The sequence below is a fragment of the Lagenorhynchus albirostris genome, chromosome 13 (genome assembly GCF_949774975.1).
Source record: "Lagenorhynchus albirostris chromosome 13, mLagAlb1.1, whole genome shotgun sequence".
Classification (NCBI taxonomy): domain Eukaryota; kingdom Metazoa; phylum Chordata; class Mammalia; order Artiodactyla; family Delphinidae; genus Lagenorhynchus; species Lagenorhynchus albirostris.
In genome coordinates this window covers 4786255-4807179 of record NC_083107.1, presented here as the reverse complement: position 1 = coordinate 4807179, position 20925 = coordinate 4786255, and the positions used below count along the sequence as shown (strand labels likewise).

Here is a 20925-nt window from a genome sequence, read left to right as displayed (position 1 = left end):
TCCAATAAAGATGTAAAAAAAAAAAAAAAGAACTAGTATGGTCCATTGTCTGTATGGACTATGGTGACAGCATCGGTGTCATGCAACAGCATGGGTGAGCATCACCAACTAAACATCGATCATTGGATGCCAGGGTTCAGGCATGAGTAGGAAGTGATAAAATATAAAATAAGGACAGCAAGTGGGCGGCTTCTGGCGTTTTGGCCATATAGTATTTTCTTGATGAGGTGAAGGTGACATGGATATTTGATTTTTAATAATTCAGTAACTTTACACTTATACTCTATACTTTTTACCATAACTGTGTTATATTTTACAAATTAAAAAAAAAATACCACCTAGAGTAAAGAAACTTAAAGTAGACTGTTAGAAGTACAGTAATTTTTTTACATGTAGTAAATAGATCGAATTTATTAGGCTTTGGGGGCAAAATAAGATGAAATGTAAATTTATTTAATATGATTTTTGAATGCGTGTGGAGGCAGGATAAAGAGAAGAGGGAAAGGATAGGGGCCACAAATGCTAAAGTAGAAATATCACTGGATTCGGAATTAGGAAACCAGAGTCACATCTCGTTCCTTCCTCTAAGGTGTGACCTTGGGCAAAGCACTTGATCTGTCTGAACCTCAGTGTTCTCATCTATAAGATGGGGATAATAGCTCTGCCCCTTTTCTGCCTTGTAGGAGTGTCTGAAAGATAAGGAGACTGAATGAGAATATGTGTGTGACATACTTTGTAAACTTTGCTAAGTTTACTGAGAGTAGAAGCAGTGTGTGTGCCCCTGATATTGTGGGGAAATTGGTCTCAAGCTGGTGACGTTTGACAGCTTATTCCTGTCTCTGTACAATAGGCATCCTGGAAGATCATGTGTCCTTGTTCTCTCCATCCAGGGAGAGAATAATGTACAGTAGATGAACATTGACCTCAGGGGGACATTTTTGGTCATTGAAATATATTCAAGGCCCAGAAGCAAGGTGCCTTTGTTAAGCAGGTCACTTTGGTAGTGTTTTCATTGTGTGTTTACGAATTTGCTTGCACAGGCTCCACCCTCATCGTGGACTGCAATATAACAGACGCATGGGGTAGCACAAACCCGCGCTGCTGGAAGGTCAATAATACATTGGTCGATGTTTACTACAAGGAATCTAAACGAATTCAAGAAGGAATCGAGTAGGTGTTTTGCTTTTCTGGCTTCCCTAAAACCTAGCAAGAATTTCTCCATCTAAATGATTTTGGTGCTGGTACTGCTTTATTTGAGGTGGCTTTCACTGTCTCTCCCCTCACTCCTTTTGGTTGTAGCTTTCAAAGCCCTTTTCAGTACTGTGGGGTCAAGCCTCTGGTTCAGAGAAGATGCTCATGTTATTAATCCTGCTTGGATCATAGAGAGAGGAGGCAAAACAACAAAGTATGGCTTCAAGCAAGATCGGTTTCTCTCCGCTACTCCTTTCAATGAGTCTCATCCCTATTTAGGAAGGCCTTCAAGGCTTAAATAGCAAAATGGCCACAACACGGGGATTCTTGGGAGAGACGATGCATGATCGTTAGCTAACGGAGTGGTGTAAACCCAATTTATGGTGGTTTAAGTGGAGTGGTATGAAACGAGACTGACGAAGCCAAAAGGCAGAAGAACTTGTGTTGGGCTTTGCAGTGGAGGTAGGTTAGGATGAGTGGAGAGGGATAGGGGAAGGCTCCTTTGGGCTGAGGATGGTGTCTCTAATTAAAAGGACTACACTTCTGCATCGCCGTCCAGAAGAAAATGCAAATTTGGTGTTACACAATCCGTCACCTCATTGAGCCAGCAGGGTGTATTTAGGGTGAAATGATGGCCCCAAGTGTTCTCCAGGAACGAACTTTATTCTCCAGACAAAAGGTTATAAAATATGTTGGTTAAATACAACTCATGTACATATTAATGACTGGCTCTTCTTTCATAGAAACTACACTGTTTCTCAAGGACACATGTTTTACACAGTGAACATAACCTTCTTAGAAGTGAAAATGGAAGATTATGGCCGCCCGTTCACATGCCATGCTGGAGTGTCTGCAGCTTACGTTATACTAAAACTCCCAGGTAATACTCTAGTGGGATGCAGTCTGCTCAGTGTTACAGGTGATGGCAAGGAAACACAAATGAAAGAGGAGTGACTTTAAATGTTTGGTGTGAGGCAGCAGAGTGGTATTAACTAGGGAAACTCAATATGAAATCTAGATAAAAGCTGATACCCTGTCTGATCATGTTCTTGGGGTCAGGCTGTGGCTTCACTCCAGTGTCATTAGAAAGCTCCCTATTAATATGCATTGAGATTTTATGCATCAGACCTCTAGAAAACAGAAGTATTCCTTTATTAAACCCGCTTGCTCAACTTTTATAATCATGTACTTGTGATTTTCAGCTTTTAGGTTGTTTATGATAAACCATGTGATGTAAAAATAAAGTGCTAATGTATATTTTTATCATGTAACTTTGTAAAGTTATCTGGAGAGGCTGAATTCTGATATCGGAGCAGGAAGGCTTCCAATTCCATGTGCGTACACAGATTGTGCACTTAACACTGTACAGAGTGTGTTGATTATCCATTGGAGGTGATGGAACCAGAGAGTAAATAGTGAAGGATGAAATCATAATCTCGAGAAAAACTTTCAATTCTTAAATGTATCGGGAAAGGTCATAGAAAGTCGTTTGGGATCACTTTCCCCCAATCAGTCATGTGCATCCCATCTCCCTCTATGGTACATCTGGGTGATTCTATCCTCAGAGCCACTCTTTCTATACACTCCTCTCTGATACTATCCCTTTTCCTCATGGTTTCAACTGTCATCCCTGTGTGCGTGAAAACAAATTCCACATCTCCAATGACATTTTCCCTTCCCATGTGGCACCTCTGCATTTCCAACTGCTTACTGGACAGATTTTGAACTTTCTATAAAGAGAGTTACATAGTAGGTTTTCTTTGATGTGTTGCTTCTCTTCTTAGGTTTACGGGGTTCACTGAGGCGACGGTGATGTAGCGTGTAGCAGAAGTTCATTCATTTTCAGTGCTGAATCCTGTTCCATTGAATAACTAGGTTACAGTGTATCCATTCTACTGTAACTATGTGGTCATTTGAGTTGTTTCCAGTTTGGGACTGTTAACAAATCATGATGCTCTGGAAATTCTTGTGTGTTGGTCCTGGTGCTTATGTAGAAGCATTCCTTTGTGATACATCATTAGGAGTAAAATTGCTGGAGAGAGTGCCTCAGGGTCCACACCAGAGAAAAGAGGGGAACCTGATTGTGGGAAGCCTTGAAAATTGCACAAGACCTGAAGTGGTTATAACTGAAGTCTGCCCCAACCTAGACTGAGGAAGACCAGTGTCAATTTCTATGTCAATACTGCCTTATAGGTAATAACCACGTGGAAGCACTGTGTTCAGAAGGATTCTGAGGCAAAGTCCAGGCTCAGAGCAACTAATGATGTTATCAATTAACACCTGCTGATCGTACAGGAGAGGGGACATGTCCTTAATCTCCTTTGTTTTAGGTTAGTTAGGAAACCTACACTTACTAATTCATCTTTGTTCCTATCAACACTTATTTCATATCTCACATGCAATGTATATTTGGACATGTGCACTCTGTTTTGTTTTCCCTAAATTCTTAGGAACAAACTCTCTTAAATCCAAGCCTCTTGGGCTTCCCTGGTGGCGCAGTGGTGGAGAGTCCGCCTGCCGATGCAGGGGACCCGGGTTCGTGCCCCAGTCCGGGAAGATCCCACATGCCTCAGAGCGGCTGGGCCCGTGAGCCATGGCCGCTGAGCCTGCGCGTCCGGAGCCTGTGCTCTGCAACGGGAGAGGCCACAACAGTGAGAGGCCCGCGTACCGCAAAAAAAAAAAAAAAAAAATCCAAGCCTCTTGTTGGTTTCCTTGGGACCTGAAGTAGGTTACAACTTCTCCATTGGACTTCCTGATTTTTGTTGAAGACACCTTCAGATGTGAATCATATTTGGATTATCGGAAGCAGGCTCTCTAGAGAGTTGTTTGGGTTGGGTGTGCTCTTCTATGAATTTCCTTTAATCACTTGTTCTCAGCTGCCATCTCAGTTTAAGGCTGGTGGTAGCCATGTGGACCCAAGAGGTAAATACCCCCTTAAATAGGGCCTTCAATAGACACCTGATGTCTCAACAGAGTTTTCCATTTATTTCCGTTTCAAAGCCAAAACTTCCTTTGAACTTATTCATTAACTTCCTGGTTGGAATTTCATTGTCTTTTAGCTCAATTACAGAGCAGAGGGTGTCGACACTCCTGAATGCAGCGAATGATCAACCCAAGAATTTCAGGCCAACACTCCTGTTTACTTACCAGAGGCTTTTTGAATCTCATGAATATTGTGGCCATGGTCTTTTTATCATGACCATTTGTAATGCCAAGATCCCCGATGTGTACAGTAAAGGTCCCCAGACACAGGTCTTCCCGAGGGGAGAGGTGGCACCGTTGCTCCAAGAGCTGGTAAAAAGCATAGAAGTGGGAGGTGGCAGTGGGGAGGAGGTGATTCCATCCAACAGATAGAAGCTAGAGGTTCAAACACACGGTCAGGACCAAATGGGCATCAGCGTGCAGAGCAGATCCACTTGGCTATGCTGGGACTTAATCAATGGATTAATTTTGGGGACACAGGGTGTGTTTTTAGTTATTGTGCTTTATTATGCCATGTATTTGAAGACATACAAGCACGCATAGAGATTTCTTTGCAAAATGTTTGCAACATGGTGTGGCCTAGGGCAGGTTGTGATCAGCTCTTTAGTAAGCTCCCCTCCCCCCTCCCGCCCACCCTCCTACACACACGCACTTTCCAGTGGGGACCGGAGGACCAGGGAGGGGGCCAATGAAGGAAGTGGTGGATGTTCGGTGGATTCTAAGAATGGGGAGGATTTCTCTTCTGCTTTCCCACTTCCTCTTTTCTAGTTCTCTCCTTCCCAGAGCCTCCTTCTTTGACAGCAGCACTCTGGGCTGTGGTGAGGCAGAAAGCTGTGCTGTCCCTCCTTTCAGATAGGTAGGAGCATGCTTTGAGGGGACTTGGAGTCACAGAGAAACTGGTTCTTCTCCTTGGTCATCTCTTGCCCACTGCTTTTGCTTTAATTGCTTGGCAATGTGCTCACAAAAGAGAGCAGGGTGTAAACGCCCTTCCTGAGACCATGTCTTGCAGACGGGGGCCCAGCCTGGCCTCTGCTGGCCCAGAGGGGATGAGGTGGGAGTCTGGCTCTCGGCCAGCCTTATGAAGCCACGGAGATGGCTTCCAAGGGAGGCAACTGAAGGTTCTTTATTTATGACAGGGGTCCTGCTGCTCAAGTTTGAGTAACTGGGAAGGCGGTTATAACAGTAATATAATCAAGAACATGCAACAGAACCACCTGGGGAACTTTCCCAGTAAAGGTTCTCAGGCTCCACCTACGGAGAATCTAGTGTTGAGTAAGGAGGACCTGGCCACGTGTGCTTTGATAGGTGAGCAGTCTTCCTGCGGTCAGAGCCATGCCACATCCACCGTCTGGAGCTGGGGGTCTGCAGAATTTCCCTCTCCAGATTCCCAAGAGCACATTTTCTTCCCCAAATTCAAGGTCAAGACCAAATTATTCTACTCCCCATACCTATTACTTAACTGTAAAGGAATAATTAAGTGTTCCCCTCTCTGCCATCTAATACCCATTTGGCGTATGTAATAGGACTTGTGTAAGTTAAGTGTATAATTGACTCTTTGTATTATTATTATTTTATTATTTATTGGGGTTTTTTTTCTTTTTTTTTTTTGCTGTCATTTGTAGTTACAGATTTTCGAGCTTACTTGATAGGAGGGCTTCTTGTTTTGACCAGCGCGGCGGTGTCTGCCATTTGTATCTACAACGTTTTTAAGATCGACGTTGTACTTTGGTATCGAAGTGCCTTGCATTCTGCAGGGCCCATAGAAGGTGAGTAGCCATTGAAACATGCATCGTCCTGGAATCTGCTCGTCCGCATAACGGTTGTAAATATACTTGACCATCTTTACTAGCTTGCCTTTCGTGTTGTCGGCAACTTTAGAGGAGAGCGTCTCCCTGGGGCTTCTCGTACTTTAGAGAAAGGATTTGCCCATAGCCACCAGCACTGTACAATCGCGTAAGGCTTGCAAGCTAGGAGTGACCTGGCAGATCGTCTCCTGGCTCCCAGTGCAACTGTTTTAGGAAGGTTCTCACGCCCACTGGTGTAGGCAGAAGACAAAAATTTCTCTTGGAGCAGCGTGAGCTCTGTCCATGGTACATCTTCAACACAGCACACGTGCATGCAGAATTTATGTCACAGAGAGCAAGGAGTTGCCTGTGTTTGCAGCTCCTTCTGGGCCTGGGTTGGGGGCCCAAAAAGATTTATCTCCAACTTTCAGGTTTGGAGAGAGACAGACCTGGGTTTGAATTTGAGTTCTCCACTTACTCCCTGTGTGGTTTAGGTATTTAATTCTCTTCTCTTTCTTAGGTATAGGTGGAAAGAAGGGAGGGAGGGAGGAAGGGAAGAGGAGGGGAGGGGAGGGGAGGGGAGAGGGGGGAGGGGACCATGATCAGAGCCTGCCTCACAGAGTCCTGTAGGAATAGCAGAGTTGAAGCTCAGGAAAGCACTGAGGGTCCTGGGGTGCAGGGGTCTCCCATGTCTGAAGGTCCAAGGAAGCTGCCCCTGCTGCTCTGTCTGGGGGTTCACTTTGGCGTGGGGAGCCGCGTCCTGCCGGCATTAGTCACCGGAGAAGTGCCCGTGTGGTCCCAAATCTGAGGATACGGCATTTCCCAGCACTGTGCTGCTTTTTTTTTTTTTTTTGCGGTACGCGGGCCTCTCATTGCTATGGCCTCTCCCGTTACGGAGCACAGGCTCCGGACGCACAGGCTCAGCGGCCGTGGCTCACGGGCCCAGCCGCTCCGCGGCATGTGGGATCTTCCCGGACCGGGGCACGAACCCGTATCCTCTGCATCGGCAGGCGGACTCTCCACCACTGCGCCACCAGGGAAGCCCCCATCACGGTGATTTTAACTCTGTGCTATTTTCTTTGTATCTCAGAATAGATGTGATCAATCAAGGCCTCGCACAAAAGTAATGCATCTGCTTTAACGTGTCCTAACTGGATAAAAAAGTCACACATGGCTGAGAGAGGTCCGTGCGGCTTTCCTGCACGGAGATACACAAACGCGTCCCTTTCAAGTCCATAGACTTGCAGTGTTGCTGGGAACTCAAGGAGGTGGGGTGGGTCCCAGCGCGTTTTAGGAATCCCTATTACACAGAAGGGTGGTAGTCATACTGAGTGCCTGCTTGGCATATAAAACCACGTGTCTGTCCACATGTTTGATAAACCGTAAGTATCCTAACTTGGAGTTTAAGTTAAATTTCAGAATTCAGAATTGGCGGCCCTTGAGCAACCTGGAAAGAACCAGACTCTGGTTTTGGTTTTGTTTCTTTGACGGCACAATTCACCTGTGGAAATCGGCGTTGCATGTCCAATGCAGCCTGAAGCTCTTTCAACGTTGCAGGCGCTGAGCTGGGCCCTGGCCCCTGTAGAGCCTACTCTGCGTAAGCCCACCTCTGCCTGTGGTCCTCCTGCACCTGTTTGAGAAGACACCTCAGGGCAGCACGGCTGCTTGTCTCTTCTGACACAGAGATGCTTTGTTTGTTGACTGACAGGGGACTGCGTGGGTTCAGTGTTGTCCCCGGAACTCCCTCCCTGACCTACCGGGATCCCCGGAGCGTGAAGGCTGAGTGTGTGGTGAAACCGCCACGAGTGAGGTCAAGTGTAGCAGGAAGAGAAAAAAGGAATTGTGCCTCACCCTGAGCAGGGGAAGCTGGACAGTTGATTGACTCAGGGAGCCCCACCCTCTGCTCAGACCGGGCTGCTGCCCAGATTTGGTACCGGTGGGCTGAGGATTTGGAGATGGGAACCTACAGTCAGCCAGCGGTCTTCTTCCTTTTAAGTCAGAAAAGTACACGCACCCTTGGTGATTAAATTTCCTCCAGCTCAGGCTCTGAGAACTGCACTGTGCGTCCTCTTTGAGTGTGACTTCAACAGTGAGTTAGTGATGAGACCTTGAGATGAGTCCCAGATGCTGTTTCCAGTTTTGTGTCCCTTGAGGATATTTTCTGGTTAGTTGAGAACATGTGGAGTAATGGACAACAAATACAAGTGAGGGAGAGAGAGAACATGTGTCCTTCTCGTGATAAGTTGTTTATTCCAACCAGATTCGTCAAGCCGCAGCTGTGATTAATAGTGAGATGTGTATAACTCACAGTTTTATTGAGTCATGGACAGGCCTGGCTAAGTCCAGGAGCTCTGTGTATTGTCTGTTAACTCACAGGAGGGAGTTTAAAAATTCTTATCCCACGTGTGCATGTGTGTACACAGATATAAGGATTCGTTTACAAATCTACGTGAGAGATGTGTCTATGCCTCACCTTATTCCAAATAGGTTTGTGGGGAATGCACCTGTAGAACAGATGATTAAAAACAAAAACAAGGGCTTCCCTGGTGGCTCAGTGGTTGGGAATCCTCCTGCCAATGCAGGGGACACGGGTTCGAGCCCTGGTCCAGGAAGATCCCACATGCCGCATAGCAACTGAGCCCGCGAGCCACAACTACTGAGCCCGCGTGCCACAGCTACTGAAGCCCATGTGCCTAGAGCCCATGCTCGGCAACAAGAGAAGCCACCGCAATGAGAAGCCCGCACAACACAGGGAAGAGTAGCCCCCCGCTCGCTGCAACTAGAGAAAAGCCTGCGCGCAGCAACGAAGACCCAACGCAGCCAAAAATAAAATAAATTAAAAGCAAAAACAAAACAGGTACAGTGAACAAAGGGTAGAATGATAACATAAGCAGGGCAGGGGACAGTTAATGACCCACCTTGGATGGTTTTTAAAGATGCTCTTGCTTTAAAAGTGAAGGCAAAGCCATGACAAGGTTCATGGCACTGTTTACACAAACTTTTCATTCGCTCATGAGAGCACATGGCTTTTTCTGGGCCAATTCCTCAGGAAAATTGTTTTGTAGTGAGATCTTGTTTTTAAAGCATGTGATGTAATGAACTTTGCTTGCAACAAAATTCCCATGGTAAATGTAAAAGCTTGTTTAATGTGCCTTTTCTCCAGTGTCTTCATGCTAGGGCAAAAATGCCAAAAACTCATGCAATTCAGTTAGCGCACTTACCTGAAGGTCAAATTGATTCCATCTGATTTTTCCACGGGACCAGTTTGATCAGGTTTAAAATTTAGCAACATCGTATTGAGAGAAGTAGGGAATCAAATCATCTTTAGGCAACTTTCATAAACATTAAGTTGTGCAAACAAACGACTGTATTTTTGCCAACAGCCAATGAGGGTGTACACAGATGCTTTAACATCAAAAGTAGGGATGAATCTCCTTAGAAAATGAAAGGAACTTCACCAGAACCCGGGTGCCCTGTTTCCCCACCATTACACACAGAGAGCAGGGCCCACTTTCCTTAGGAAACTCACTAGTAGGTCTGTGTCTCGTAATTTTCTTGATGATGTAGACAGTTGCGGGGAGTGGTCCCCCTCATTGTTATTTGTTGCTATTCATTGTTATTTCCCCAATCCCGGTCCAGATACTGTGGCTGGGAATCAAATTACCTCAAAACTTTACGGCATAAAACCACCACTTATTTTGCTTATAGATTCTGTGGGTCAGGAGTGTGGACGGGCAAAGCGGAGGTGGCCTGTCTCAGCCCCATGATGCCTGGGGCTTCAGCTGGAAGACAAGCAGTTGATTTGGGCTGTTGACTGGTGGCCTGGGCTCCTCTCCAAGTAATCTCTCAATGGTGGCTACTACACTGGGCTTCCTCACAGCATGCGACGGCTTCCAAGGGCTAGTGTTTCAAGAACAGCAGAGCTAGGTAGAAGCCATTATTTTTTTAATGACTCAGACCCTGAATTTCTAGTATCAATTCTACCTTGTTCACTTGTCAAGGCAGCTGCAGAGTCTCACCCAATTCTAAGGAAGGCGAAATAGATTCTGCCTCTTTGTGGGGTGTGGCAAAGTGCAGAGAGAACATATGGGACTGGAAATACTGCTGGGGCTATTTTTGGAAAATACCATCTGACACAGTTGCACAGGATGAATCAGGGATGAGCTTTGTGAAGCTCCCTTCTCCTCATTTAATCAATCGAGCCTGTGTAATGAAGCCTCCAGAAAACCTGGAAGGACAGGCTCTGGAGAACTTCTGGGCTGGTGAGCAGGTAGCGTTTGGGGAGAGTGGTGCCCCCCAGAGAGGGCACGGATGCTCTATCCCCTTCTCCATCCCTTGCCCTGTACATCTCCTCATCTGGCTGTTGATTTCATACCCTTTAAAATCCTTATATAATAAGTCAGTGGTCTAGTAAGTACCATGTTTCTCTGAGTCTGTTCTAGCAAATTAATCGAACCCAAGGAGGGGGTCGTGGGAATCTGGTTTATAGCCAACTGGTCCGGAGTACAGGTAACACCTTGGACTCGCTCCTGGTATCCTGAATTAGTGTTACAAAACTCGCTCGAAAGCCAATACTCGAGAGATAAGGGTTGGGTGGAAAAGGAAATGTTGCTTTATTCAGGAGGCCGGCAACCAGGGGAGAAGGTGGACTGGTGTCCCAGAACCAACTCCAAAGATTCTGCGCGGCCATGAAAGTGTTAAAGGGAAAAGGGGAAATAATCTCAGTTAATCACTGAGAAAGGGGGTCAGATTCTTCACCATCTCCCACTGCTTGCAGGCTTGTTGACTCCTCATGATCTTTCTTTAGATGCTATCTTGTGCACACAGTCTACTTGTGAGATTACTGAAGGGGAAGCTGGGGAAGAGATGTAGTCATCTGTTAATTATTTATTCTTCATTTCTACTTCTAAGAAAAGAATCAAGAGGTTAGGCGAGGCCTTGTGTGATCAAAAGATTCGAAAGGTGTGCTTTGGCCAGAGGTTAGTTAAGCATGGAGGCACCTGGCGTAAAGGTTAAGTTAAAATATAGCTTTGCTAGAGCGACAGGACAAAAGGGCCTCCTGCAAAGAGCTGCTTCCTTCAAGGAGCTGCTTACATTGGGGTGGGTCGGGGGGAGTCGTTGGAACCTCCAGTTTGGAGCGCCTTGGTCAGAAGCACAGGTAACAACTGGGCGTCTGAAGTGGAATGTGATCTTGTGGGACTGAGCCCTTTCCCTGTGCAATCTGATTCTATCTCTGGGTGGAAAGTGTCAGAATGGAGTTGAATTCTTAGACACCCTGCTGGCATCCAAGAATTGCTTGTTGGTGTGGGGAAACCTCCACACACACATATTGCAATTGGGTCTGGGAACCCTCTTCAGGGACCCAATCATAAAGGGGCCCTCACACTTTCCTGAGTTTTACTTCCAGGAGCCTGACCAAGCTCTGATGGTAAATATCAGAGAAAAATTCCTTTATGTGCTTCCAGCAGGGAGAGGGGAAAGGGGAGAGGGAGAGGGGAAAAAGACACCAGAGCATTCTGTTCTTAACAAGGACTGCCCTCGGGATACACTAGTTAATGAGAGCCTAACCTGCTGGGGTTTTATCAGGGGCCTGACTGGCCTGAGCAAAGGGAAATAACAAACTCCAGCCCTCTCTAGCCATCCTGCCCAACCTAAGGGCAGAGAAAACACTGAGGAAACATTTGTGAATTTCATAGTCCAGAGGCATAGGCTCGCTAAAAGACTGAGATCTAATCAGAGGACTAGAGAATACTTCCCCTCTTTCCATTCCTCACCACATGTTGCTAAAGACCTACTTAGAGCAATTCCTTTTACCTGGTAGATCACATCCAGCTATCAAGAAAAACTATAAGGCCTATTAGAGGACAAAAAACCCCCCCACAATTTGAAGAGACAGAGCAAGCATTAGAACTAGATATGGTGGGGATGTTGGAATTATCATACTGTGAATTTAAAACAACTATGATTACTATGCTTAGGACTCTAAAGGATAAAGTAGACAGCATGCAAGAACAGATGGGCAATGTAAACAGATGGGAATAGTAAGAAATAACCAAAAAGAAATGCTAACAGAGAACAAACAAAAATGAAGAATGCTTCTGATGGGCTTATTACTAGACCAGACACTGCTAAGAAAAGAATCTCTGGGCTTGAGGATACCTCAGTAGAAACCTCCAAAACTGAAAAGCAAAGACCGGAAAAAATAAAAAAACAGAACAAAATATCCAATGACTATGAGACAACTACAAAGAGTGTAACATACATATAATGGGAATACCAGTAGGAGAAGAAAGAGAGGAACAGAAATATTTCAAACACTAATTACTGAGAATTTCTCCAAATTCATGTCAGATACCAAACCACAGATCCAGGAAGCTCAGAGCACTCCAATTAGGATAAATACCAAAGACAAACAAACAAAACGATACCTAGGCATATCATTTTCAAACTACAGAATAAAAAATTCTGAATGAAGCCAGGGGAAAAAGACACCTTACCTCTAGAGAAACAAAGATGAATTACATTCAACTTATCCTCAAACAACCATGCCTGAAAGAAGAGATTGGAGTGAAAATTTAAAGTGTTGAAAGAATGAGATGCAGTGTTTGGCAATGAGTCAGCCAGCTGGGCCCCTGGAAGTCATTGAACCCAAGGAAAAAGACACCATGATAGCAACTCAGATGTTCACTTTGTTCACATAATTTGGTAGGAATAATTTCACGAGCTTGTCCCATTTCCTTTTCAGATGGGAAGCTGTATGATGCATACGTCTTGTACCCCAAGCCTCAAAGAGAGAGCCACAGCCATGATGTGGACACTCTGGCATTGAAGATTCTCCCCGAGGTGCTGGAGAGGCAGTGTGGATACAAGTTATTTATATTTGGCAGGGATGACTTTCCTGGACAAGGTATGTTTTAAATGAGGTATAAAAATAAGAAATGAATAAAATAGAAAGGAACTGAAATTCCCTGATGGTCCAGTGGTTAGGACTACGTGCTTCCACTGCAGAGGGCACAGGTTTGATCCCTGGTTGGGGAACTAATATCCCGCATGCTGCAATGCAGCCAAAAAAAAAAAAAAAAAAATGGAAAGGAACCTCTCTCTTTTTGACTTTACAAACAGAAGGAGCTATGCTTGCCTTTCCCACAGAACCACAGGGAGCCTTTCACTCCCCTGCCCACAGCCCCAGAGCTGAGGAGGTAGGACCAGGCTCTCTTCTCTCATTAGGCTCATCCCTACAACAGGATAACGGGGATTCCTGGTTGAAATCATGTGACTTTCACTTTGGGTAAGGATATGGTTGACCCATTTGTATGAACCGCTGGATGATGACATACACAGCGTTGGCCAAGAGATGAAAAAGGGACAACTGGTCATTCGCTGTCACATCCTTGAGACTGACCGCTGAGTATTTTCTGTCAATTTGAATTTGTAAAAGAGCTCATGTTTAAGGCTGGTTTTATAAACTACAACTCTCTCCAGCCCTGCCCTACCTAAATAAAATAGAAGTTATTTATTTCCCCCTTTTAATAGGAGAGTAGTTTTGGGAAATGCAGTTAACATCACTGAACCTCAGTTGTCCCGTCTGTCAAATGGGGTTGAGAATGCTTCCCTGACTCAGTTGAGAGAATTAAATGAGGTAAAACCTGAGTGGGGACCAGTATGGAGCTTAGCACATATTAGATACTCAATAGATGAAAACATCCGTCTTATCCTATACCTTCTCTTAGACGGAGATACAGTAAACAGCTGATATTTGAAATATCACCAGGAAACCAAGATTACTACCTAGTGGCCTGTTCTGGGTCATTTTAAAAGGTTTCTAAGAACTTTGGATTTGTAGGCTGCTCCTATCCATAGCTTATCACATCTTTTCAAGTTATGAAATCATCCTCCATGAGGAAATGAAAATGTGATCCAGTGCTTGTTATAAACCTGCAGAAGAGCTCTCATTTCGTAAGCATATCAATATTTATTCATTCATTCACTTCTTCAACAAATATTTATTGAGCATCTGCTATGTGCCAGGTAATGTTGTAGGCACTAGAAATATTAAAATAAACCAAAGAGAAGAAGGAAGTGCTCTTGGGGTGGTTACAGTCTATTCTTATATCCTAAGCATAAGGAGGATATAAAACTTGGCCTTTGTTTTGAAAAAAGACCAAGTTTTATCCATAGTTGGATATTTCAAGAACTTTCCCCTCCCCTTCCCAAGAAATCATTAGGATATGTTATTTGGTTTCAAGTTAGTCTCTTAAGTCCTGGTCATTTAAATAGCTATGAAGCACAAGAGGAAAACACAAATAAAGATTAGTACAACATTTGAGCTAACTACATGTGTCCTATCCTTTAAAACTCTGTTGCTTTTTAAAAAGTATTTATCCTCTAATATATACCAGACCTTTAGCTGAGTTTGGAGATACAAAGTTAGACATGATAAGATCCTTGTTCTGAGTAGTGCATGGTCTGTGGCTCTTTTCATCATGAGATGTCCTGCATCTTCTTTCTTTATTTCCAGCTGTGGTCAATGTCACTGATGAAAATATTAAGCTGTGCAGAAGACTGATCATCATCATAGTTCCCGAAGCGCTGAGCCTTGACCTATTAAGGAACATGTCAGAAGAACAAATCGCAGTCTACAATGTTCTCATCCAGGATGGGATAAAGGTCATTCTGATTGAACTGGAGAAGGTCAAGGACTATACAACCTTGCCAGAGTCCATTCAGTACATCAAACAGAAGCATGGGGCCGTCCAGTGGAGTGGGGACTTCACAGAGCAGTCACAGTGTGCAAAGACCAAGTTCTGGAAGAAAGTGAGGTATCACATGCCACCCAAAAGGTGGCCACCTTCTCCTCCCGTCCAGCTGCTAAAGCACACGCCCTTCGACCTCATGGACAGCAAGCGGGAGGCCAATGTGGGGTTCATCACCCCGTGATGGAGAGTTGGTTGTCATGTGGTGGCTCACGTTTAAATTAGGATGCATTGCATTTGGGCCATTCGCTTGAGGCTTACGGTTGTGCACTCGTGGAAAGGACTGTGTTTACTTGCTCATTTTGCTCAGAGCTACTTCTTTAAGGAAAGACATTACCTCTCCCGAAGCCCTCATCAACTGACTGGCGCTGAACACTCATGAACACTGATGAGCCTGGAGCATTAGCGTTTGAGCCCCTGGGGATGGGACGTGGAGGGTTGTAGAGTGACAGTTCAGATGTCAGGTGGTTTGGCATGTGGTGTGGCCCTGGGTAGCCAGGATACAGGAGGGCAGTGTGGGCTTGGGTAGGGCTGGCAAAGGTAATGGCCCTCACTCTTCATGCCTGACCAGTTGTGCAAGGCCCTTGTCCTCAGGGAATATTGGCTGTGTCTCTGAGCCCCTCACTCCTCAAATGCAAATAAATACCTGTGACCCCGCAGTCTGAGCACCTTGGCACTGGAAGCAACTTTGGGGTCCCCTGTGGGGGCCAACTCTGGTGTCACTGAGATTGCCCGTGAATCACCCCGCTGGTGGGCCCCATGCTTTGAAAGACTCTACCTGTCAGACCAAAATAAGTAATAACTCACTTAGTTTTCCCAGCTGGCCTACGTCAGCCAGAATTCTGAGCCACATATGATAGATGCAGTTACCATACCAAGAGGATGTACTTCTAATCCAAGCAAACAAAAGCCGTCTTTCAGTTAGCCAGCACACTCTCATCACAGGTCAGTTTATGATTGAACAAGTCACAAAGATTTCTGACACTAAAATTGAGCTGTAAACTCTTATCATTACTTTCAAAGACCCAAACTGTTGGAGCTTAGATATAGTCCAACCCTCTTATTCTGTGGTTGACAACGACAGCATTCAAAGGTGGCCGCTGTGGTGAGAATGTTCCTGTCCGCAAAATTCATATGTTGGAACCCTAACACCCAACGTCGTGCTTTAGGAGGTGAGGCCTGGGGAGGTGATTAGGTCCTGAGGGAGGAGCCCTCATGGATGGGATTGGTGTTCTTTTTTTTAACACCTTTATTGGAGTATAGTTGCTTTACAATGTTGTGTTAGTTTCTGCTGTATAACAAAGTGAATCAGCTATACGTATACATATGTCTCCTCCGTCTTGAGTCTCCCGAAGCACTTTTAAAAGCCAGGTGAGGGAGGGGTGTGGCAGGGTCTGTGATCAGCTGTGCACAATTCTCTGATTAGCTGATGGTAAGGTAGCAGGGTGGTGTCGCAGGGGTTAACACCATCAGTCTTGGGACTTCCCCGGTGGTCCAGTGGTTAAGACTCCGTGCTCCCAATGCAGGGGGGCCAGGTTCGATCCCTGATCAGGGAACTAGATCCACATGCCGCAACTAAGACCCTGAACGTCCAAATAAATAAATATTTAAAAACAAAACAGAACGAAACATTATCAGTCCTTAGGCTCCAGGAGGCCTGGGGCTATGTGTTCACACGGTCATCAGTTCACATCTTCCATTTGTTGGAGAGGGGGAGGTTTTTTACATCTGTAACAACAACTGAGGAAATGTGCCTCAGACACTGTTACCTGGGTGCTTCAGAGAGGAGCTACGGCAGAGGATATGATGGCGGGGGAGGTCTGTCCTGGGAAGGCCCCATGGGGTCCTGCTCGGTTACAGTGAGAGGTGAATAGGTCAGAGTGAAGGTGAAATACAGGTGCTGCGCCCCTCATTACCTTTTGGTTCACCTTCCTGTAATGACTGAGCTGGCCACAAAACCCACTTCCTTTGGTCTCCCACCTCGAACACCGTAAGTCTGCCCATGAGAAAGGGCAGGGTGAAGGCTGAGTCACATCATTTAAAGGGTCCAGGAAGGGCTGGTCTTTTCCCAAAAGACTGAGATGCAGATACACACGTGTAAGTGCTTGGCACGCTCTGTGGTTCCACGAGGCACTGTCTGACTAATGTGGGGAATGGGCAGCGGAGCCCCTGTCCCTTCATGCCTCCTGCCATCCCCCATGCCCCCCCCGCACACTGACTCACAAGGCTTCCTGCTGTATCCCAGGCCGCTGACCTTTCCTCAGCTCTCCATCCCGCTTCATGTTTATAAACTTTCCTCCAACACTCATTTGTGTGGTTGATTTATCCAGGGCTGTGTCTGGAAAGTTAAGAAAGTGGATAATTCCTCCCTGGTTTCCTTTTTAGAGACTATTCTATAGACGACAAAGCCACAACATCTGGAATAAGTGACGGGCTGGGTCGGGTGGTGACCCGGGCTCTCAGAGCGGCAGGACATTGGGCCTGAACTGCTGGAAGCCACAGATCTCAACAGGAATTCTTCTGGGGTCCTTCAAGGAGGGAAACTCTGAGTGCGTCCATCCCTTCTCTCTTGCCGAACCCAGGCAGCTTCTAAGGGAGGCTGACGTTGTCGTAGTGAAACTGAACCCTTGTCCCGTCCTCTTCCTCCTCTGAGAGGGAGGGGAAAGCAGACCTTGTAGCCCTGGGTCTTGTCCTGAGTCACCTCTCCCCAAAGGCTCTTTTATTGGTATTACTATTTTTTAACTCAAATCCACAAAATCGAGAAAGCCAACACAATGCCTGCCTGTGAGTGGTAAAGGGAAGTGCGGAACCCATAGTCTGCATGTTTGCCGGCACAAAACCAATCCATTTAGGTAGGTTTTTCAGTAATGTGTCTATTTTTTCCTAGATAATCTGTTGGTTTGGGTCAACCATTGACTCAAACTCTGACAAAACACAAAAATTAGCTCTTTTCTACTTTGGCAGGGTGTAAGCAAGCTGCTTTAATGTGACAAGCAGCTGTTTTGTTTTTCCTGCCTCTCTTGACTGCTGGGGAAGGGTTTGCATTCTAAGCGGTCTTTGTCAGAGGCTCTCTTGTTAATGACAGCGGCCACTGCTCACCTTTGATGCTCTGGCCTAACCATTCTTAGGAGCAGAGCTGACACTTATCTGCAAGGACCAAACAGCTTTTACCGAAGGAGAAGGGAGAGCAAGAGAAAAGGGAATCCACCGGGAGACGCCATCAGATGATTGGACCACAGGGTGGAGGTTTTCTTGTCTTTATCAGGAGGCTGCCCAGCCCCCATCTCCCACCCCCCTCAGAAGACACGTAAGTGCATCTTTTCGGATTTCAGGCCCAAAATGGGGCCAAGGGGGTTAAGAGTGCGCTCACACCGGCCGAAACAGGCGGCGCTAAAGTGTTTCGCTGGATGGGTCGTGCTGTGTTTTGGTCTGTCTCATCTTCTCTGCCTGCTTCCCATTTCCTGCTGCAGGAGGGGCTGGGGGTGGGATTCTGGAGACCCAGCTGGGCTCAGCCACAGCGGAGAGCTGGATGGGGTGAGAGCCTGGGCTCTCGGTGGGCAGGAAGCCTGTGCCTGTGCCCCTTCCCCTCTGCGTCCACAGTGAAATAATAAGCTATAACGGTTGCAAATGTCAGCAGACCAGGAAGAAAATTTCATTCTCAATTTTGAAATACACGTAATAGTTGTATTTGTTGAGCACTCATGAAAGTGATCAAAGTTCTTTTTTATCCATTGAGAAAATTAAGACCTATTTCTATTACGTCTAAGTAACCAGCTGGTCACTATTTAAGTATTTATACCTTGGCGCTGGTGTCAACTGAAAAACTGGCAAAACCCAAAGTGTGGTTACAGTTATAGAAAAATGTGAGGATAATGTGCAAAAGAAAAAATGTTCCCCCTTACTCAGTGGATGTATTATTTCTTAATCTGCATCACTGGGATCTACTGTTTTATTGATTTATTCATGTTGTCCCTGAACTTACCTGGAAAACCCTGGGGATGGAAGATTCATATGGTGATGGTGCTGTGGTTCCCGCGGGCCCTCTGACCCCCATTTCCCCCCATTTCCCTCTGTTTTTAGTGCTGTATCAGCGGGATTTACTCGCCCTCCCCCCAAACACCACCATCTCTGCCGTCACTCCCCTTAGCGTCTTTCTGGAAAATAAAAACATTAATAAGGACTGAAGCTTGGGCAGGGGCTGGATGATTTTTCAAAATATCTATCAAACATGGCCAGCTACCCAGACCAAGCCACGTGCAAGACAGACCAGGGCTGCAGAGCCTGGATTCCCAGGATTTGGCTGAAGGACTTGCATCATCTACCAGCAGCTTTCACATTTTTTAAACTGCGAACTACAGAATTAGATATGTTTTACATTGCAACCCAGTAAACACACGCACGCACACAAAAGAATGAAAAACTTTTCTGTTCTATTATTGGTTCTATTCTATTCTGTTTAGTTTTGCTCAATTTTTTCGAAATGTGGAGCCCAGTCCCTCGATTGTTTAATGACCCACTTACGTGTTTCCAAAGCAATTAGACAAACACAGATCCAGCTTCCCAGCCTGCGGGTCACCACGCAGGAATGATAGTCCGCTTTCTTCAATCGACAGGCTTTATCAAGTAGCGATTTCGGCTCCTCTTTGATTGCCTAACTTCTGGGTCAATTCGTTTTATTTGTTGTTTTGTGACCGCGGGGCAGGAGAAGTCTTCCCAACAGCCAAGTGAACAGAACTTCCTGCCTGTGTAATAGGATGACATGGAGAGGAAAAGAAAGTCGCCCCGTGGGTGAAGAACCTTGTGAAAGAGAAAAGCATTTCCTCTCTTGAGACCCAGGGAAAGCGAGGTTCACCCCCCCGACTTGGAGACATCAGACGACACGTGGGTCCTCCCCACGGCGCCACTGCGCCCTCTGCTGGTGGCCGAGACGCTGCTCTCCATCCCTCGGCGCGGAACCCCCTGGGCCAGGGGCTGCATCGCTGGGCCGAGAACGCATCCTCTTCTTCGCTGGCGCTCGCGTGCAGCCTGTCGGCGTCTCCACCTTAAGGCCAAGAGTCTCCTTCTTCTTCTTAGGCTGTGGCAAACGTTGAGAGAGTGCCATTTTCTAAATCTGTCACTGTGTTCCTAATCCTTGGGCTTCCGAGACTGTAGCCATCTGTCCACAAGTTGTGACGGGGAACAAGAGGTCCTGATTTTATGCCCACAAGGCAGGGATCTAAGGTGGTGGTCCCAGAAAGGTAGCCCCGCCATCAGCCTGCCTGGATTCCAGTCACAGCTCCACCACCTACTAACTGAGTGCATTTGCTAAACTGGTGACGTCTTAGCTTCTCAGGCAAGTCACAAACACTGTGCCTCAGTTTCTTCCTCTGTAAAAAGGGGATAATAAAAGTACCTACCTTGTAGGATAACCAGCAAGTAAAATGCTTCCTGGTGCCTAGCAATACCTCAGTGAACATTGGCTTTTATTATTATTATATTGTAATAATTAATATTATTTATACTCTATTCGTTTGCACTTATTATCTTTGTTACTACAGTAATGATGACGAAGATGAAGGGTAACATTTATGGAGCGCTCACAGCATTTCAGACGCTCTTCTGCATGCTTTATACTTATTGACTCATCGTCAGCTCTTTGAGGTGGCCCCCTAAGGACCTTCCTCACTTTGCAGGTGAGGAAGGAGGCATAGTCTGGTGTTCGAGGGGCTTGGGAGGCAGATAACCTGGGCTCAAGGTAGCTAATCTCTCTGTTCCGTTAGCCCAGTGTTCCATCCCTAGAATCCAGATGAGAATAATAATTCCTTGATAAGAGGATGGTACGTATTAAATGCAATATGTGGAAAGCACTTTAAGCCCTAGACAAAACGGCTAGTTGGTATTACTGTGAATATGGTAAACCCAAGATTACCTTATATCACTGAGTACATATTTAGAGTAGTTCCACCTTAAGAAAAACCTGATTCTACCGGAAAATATATAAGCTCATGAATTCAGAGAGTGATTATATTTTTGCTTTTTTAGTGAAAGTATAGATTACAGGGCTCATTTGATGAGTGATTCTCAAAATTTATATGAACCAAATTAAAAAACACGAAACCACAAAACACTGAAAAAGTATAGATGTATGTTATATTGGATCCAAAGGAAAGGAAGGACACATTTTACTACATAATCACAAGTAAAGTAGAAAAGTGTAGAATAACCTGAAAAAGAAT

The 20925-nt window shown here is 45.6% G+C and overlaps 1 protein-coding gene across 5 annotated transcripts in view; it reads left to right on the top strand.

Moving 5' to 3' along the window:
* The window catches only part of IL1RL2 (interleukin 1 receptor like 2), a 49371-nt gene extending 32352 nt beyond the window's left edge, over nucleotides 1-17019 (top strand). For 4 of the 5 annotated variants that reach the window (XM_060169638.1, XM_060169637.1, XM_060169639.1 and 1 more), the window contains 5 exons: nucleotides 1041-1170; nucleotides 1935-2071; nucleotides 5796-5939; nucleotides 12703-12864; nucleotides 14476-17019. In XM_060169638.1, the coding sequence (XP_060025621.1) occupies nucleotides 1041-1170; nucleotides 1935-2071; nucleotides 5796-5939; nucleotides 12703-12864; nucleotides 14476-14894 (992 nt within the window). In that variant the 3' untranslated portion in view covers nucleotides 14895-17019. The remainder of the gene's footprint in view (nucleotides 1-1040; nucleotides 1171-1934; nucleotides 2072-5795; nucleotides 5940-12702; nucleotides 12865-14475) is intronic. The other variant, XM_060169640.1, reaches the window with a different exon arrangement.
* Nucleotides 17020-20925: the final 3906 nt, after the last annotated feature.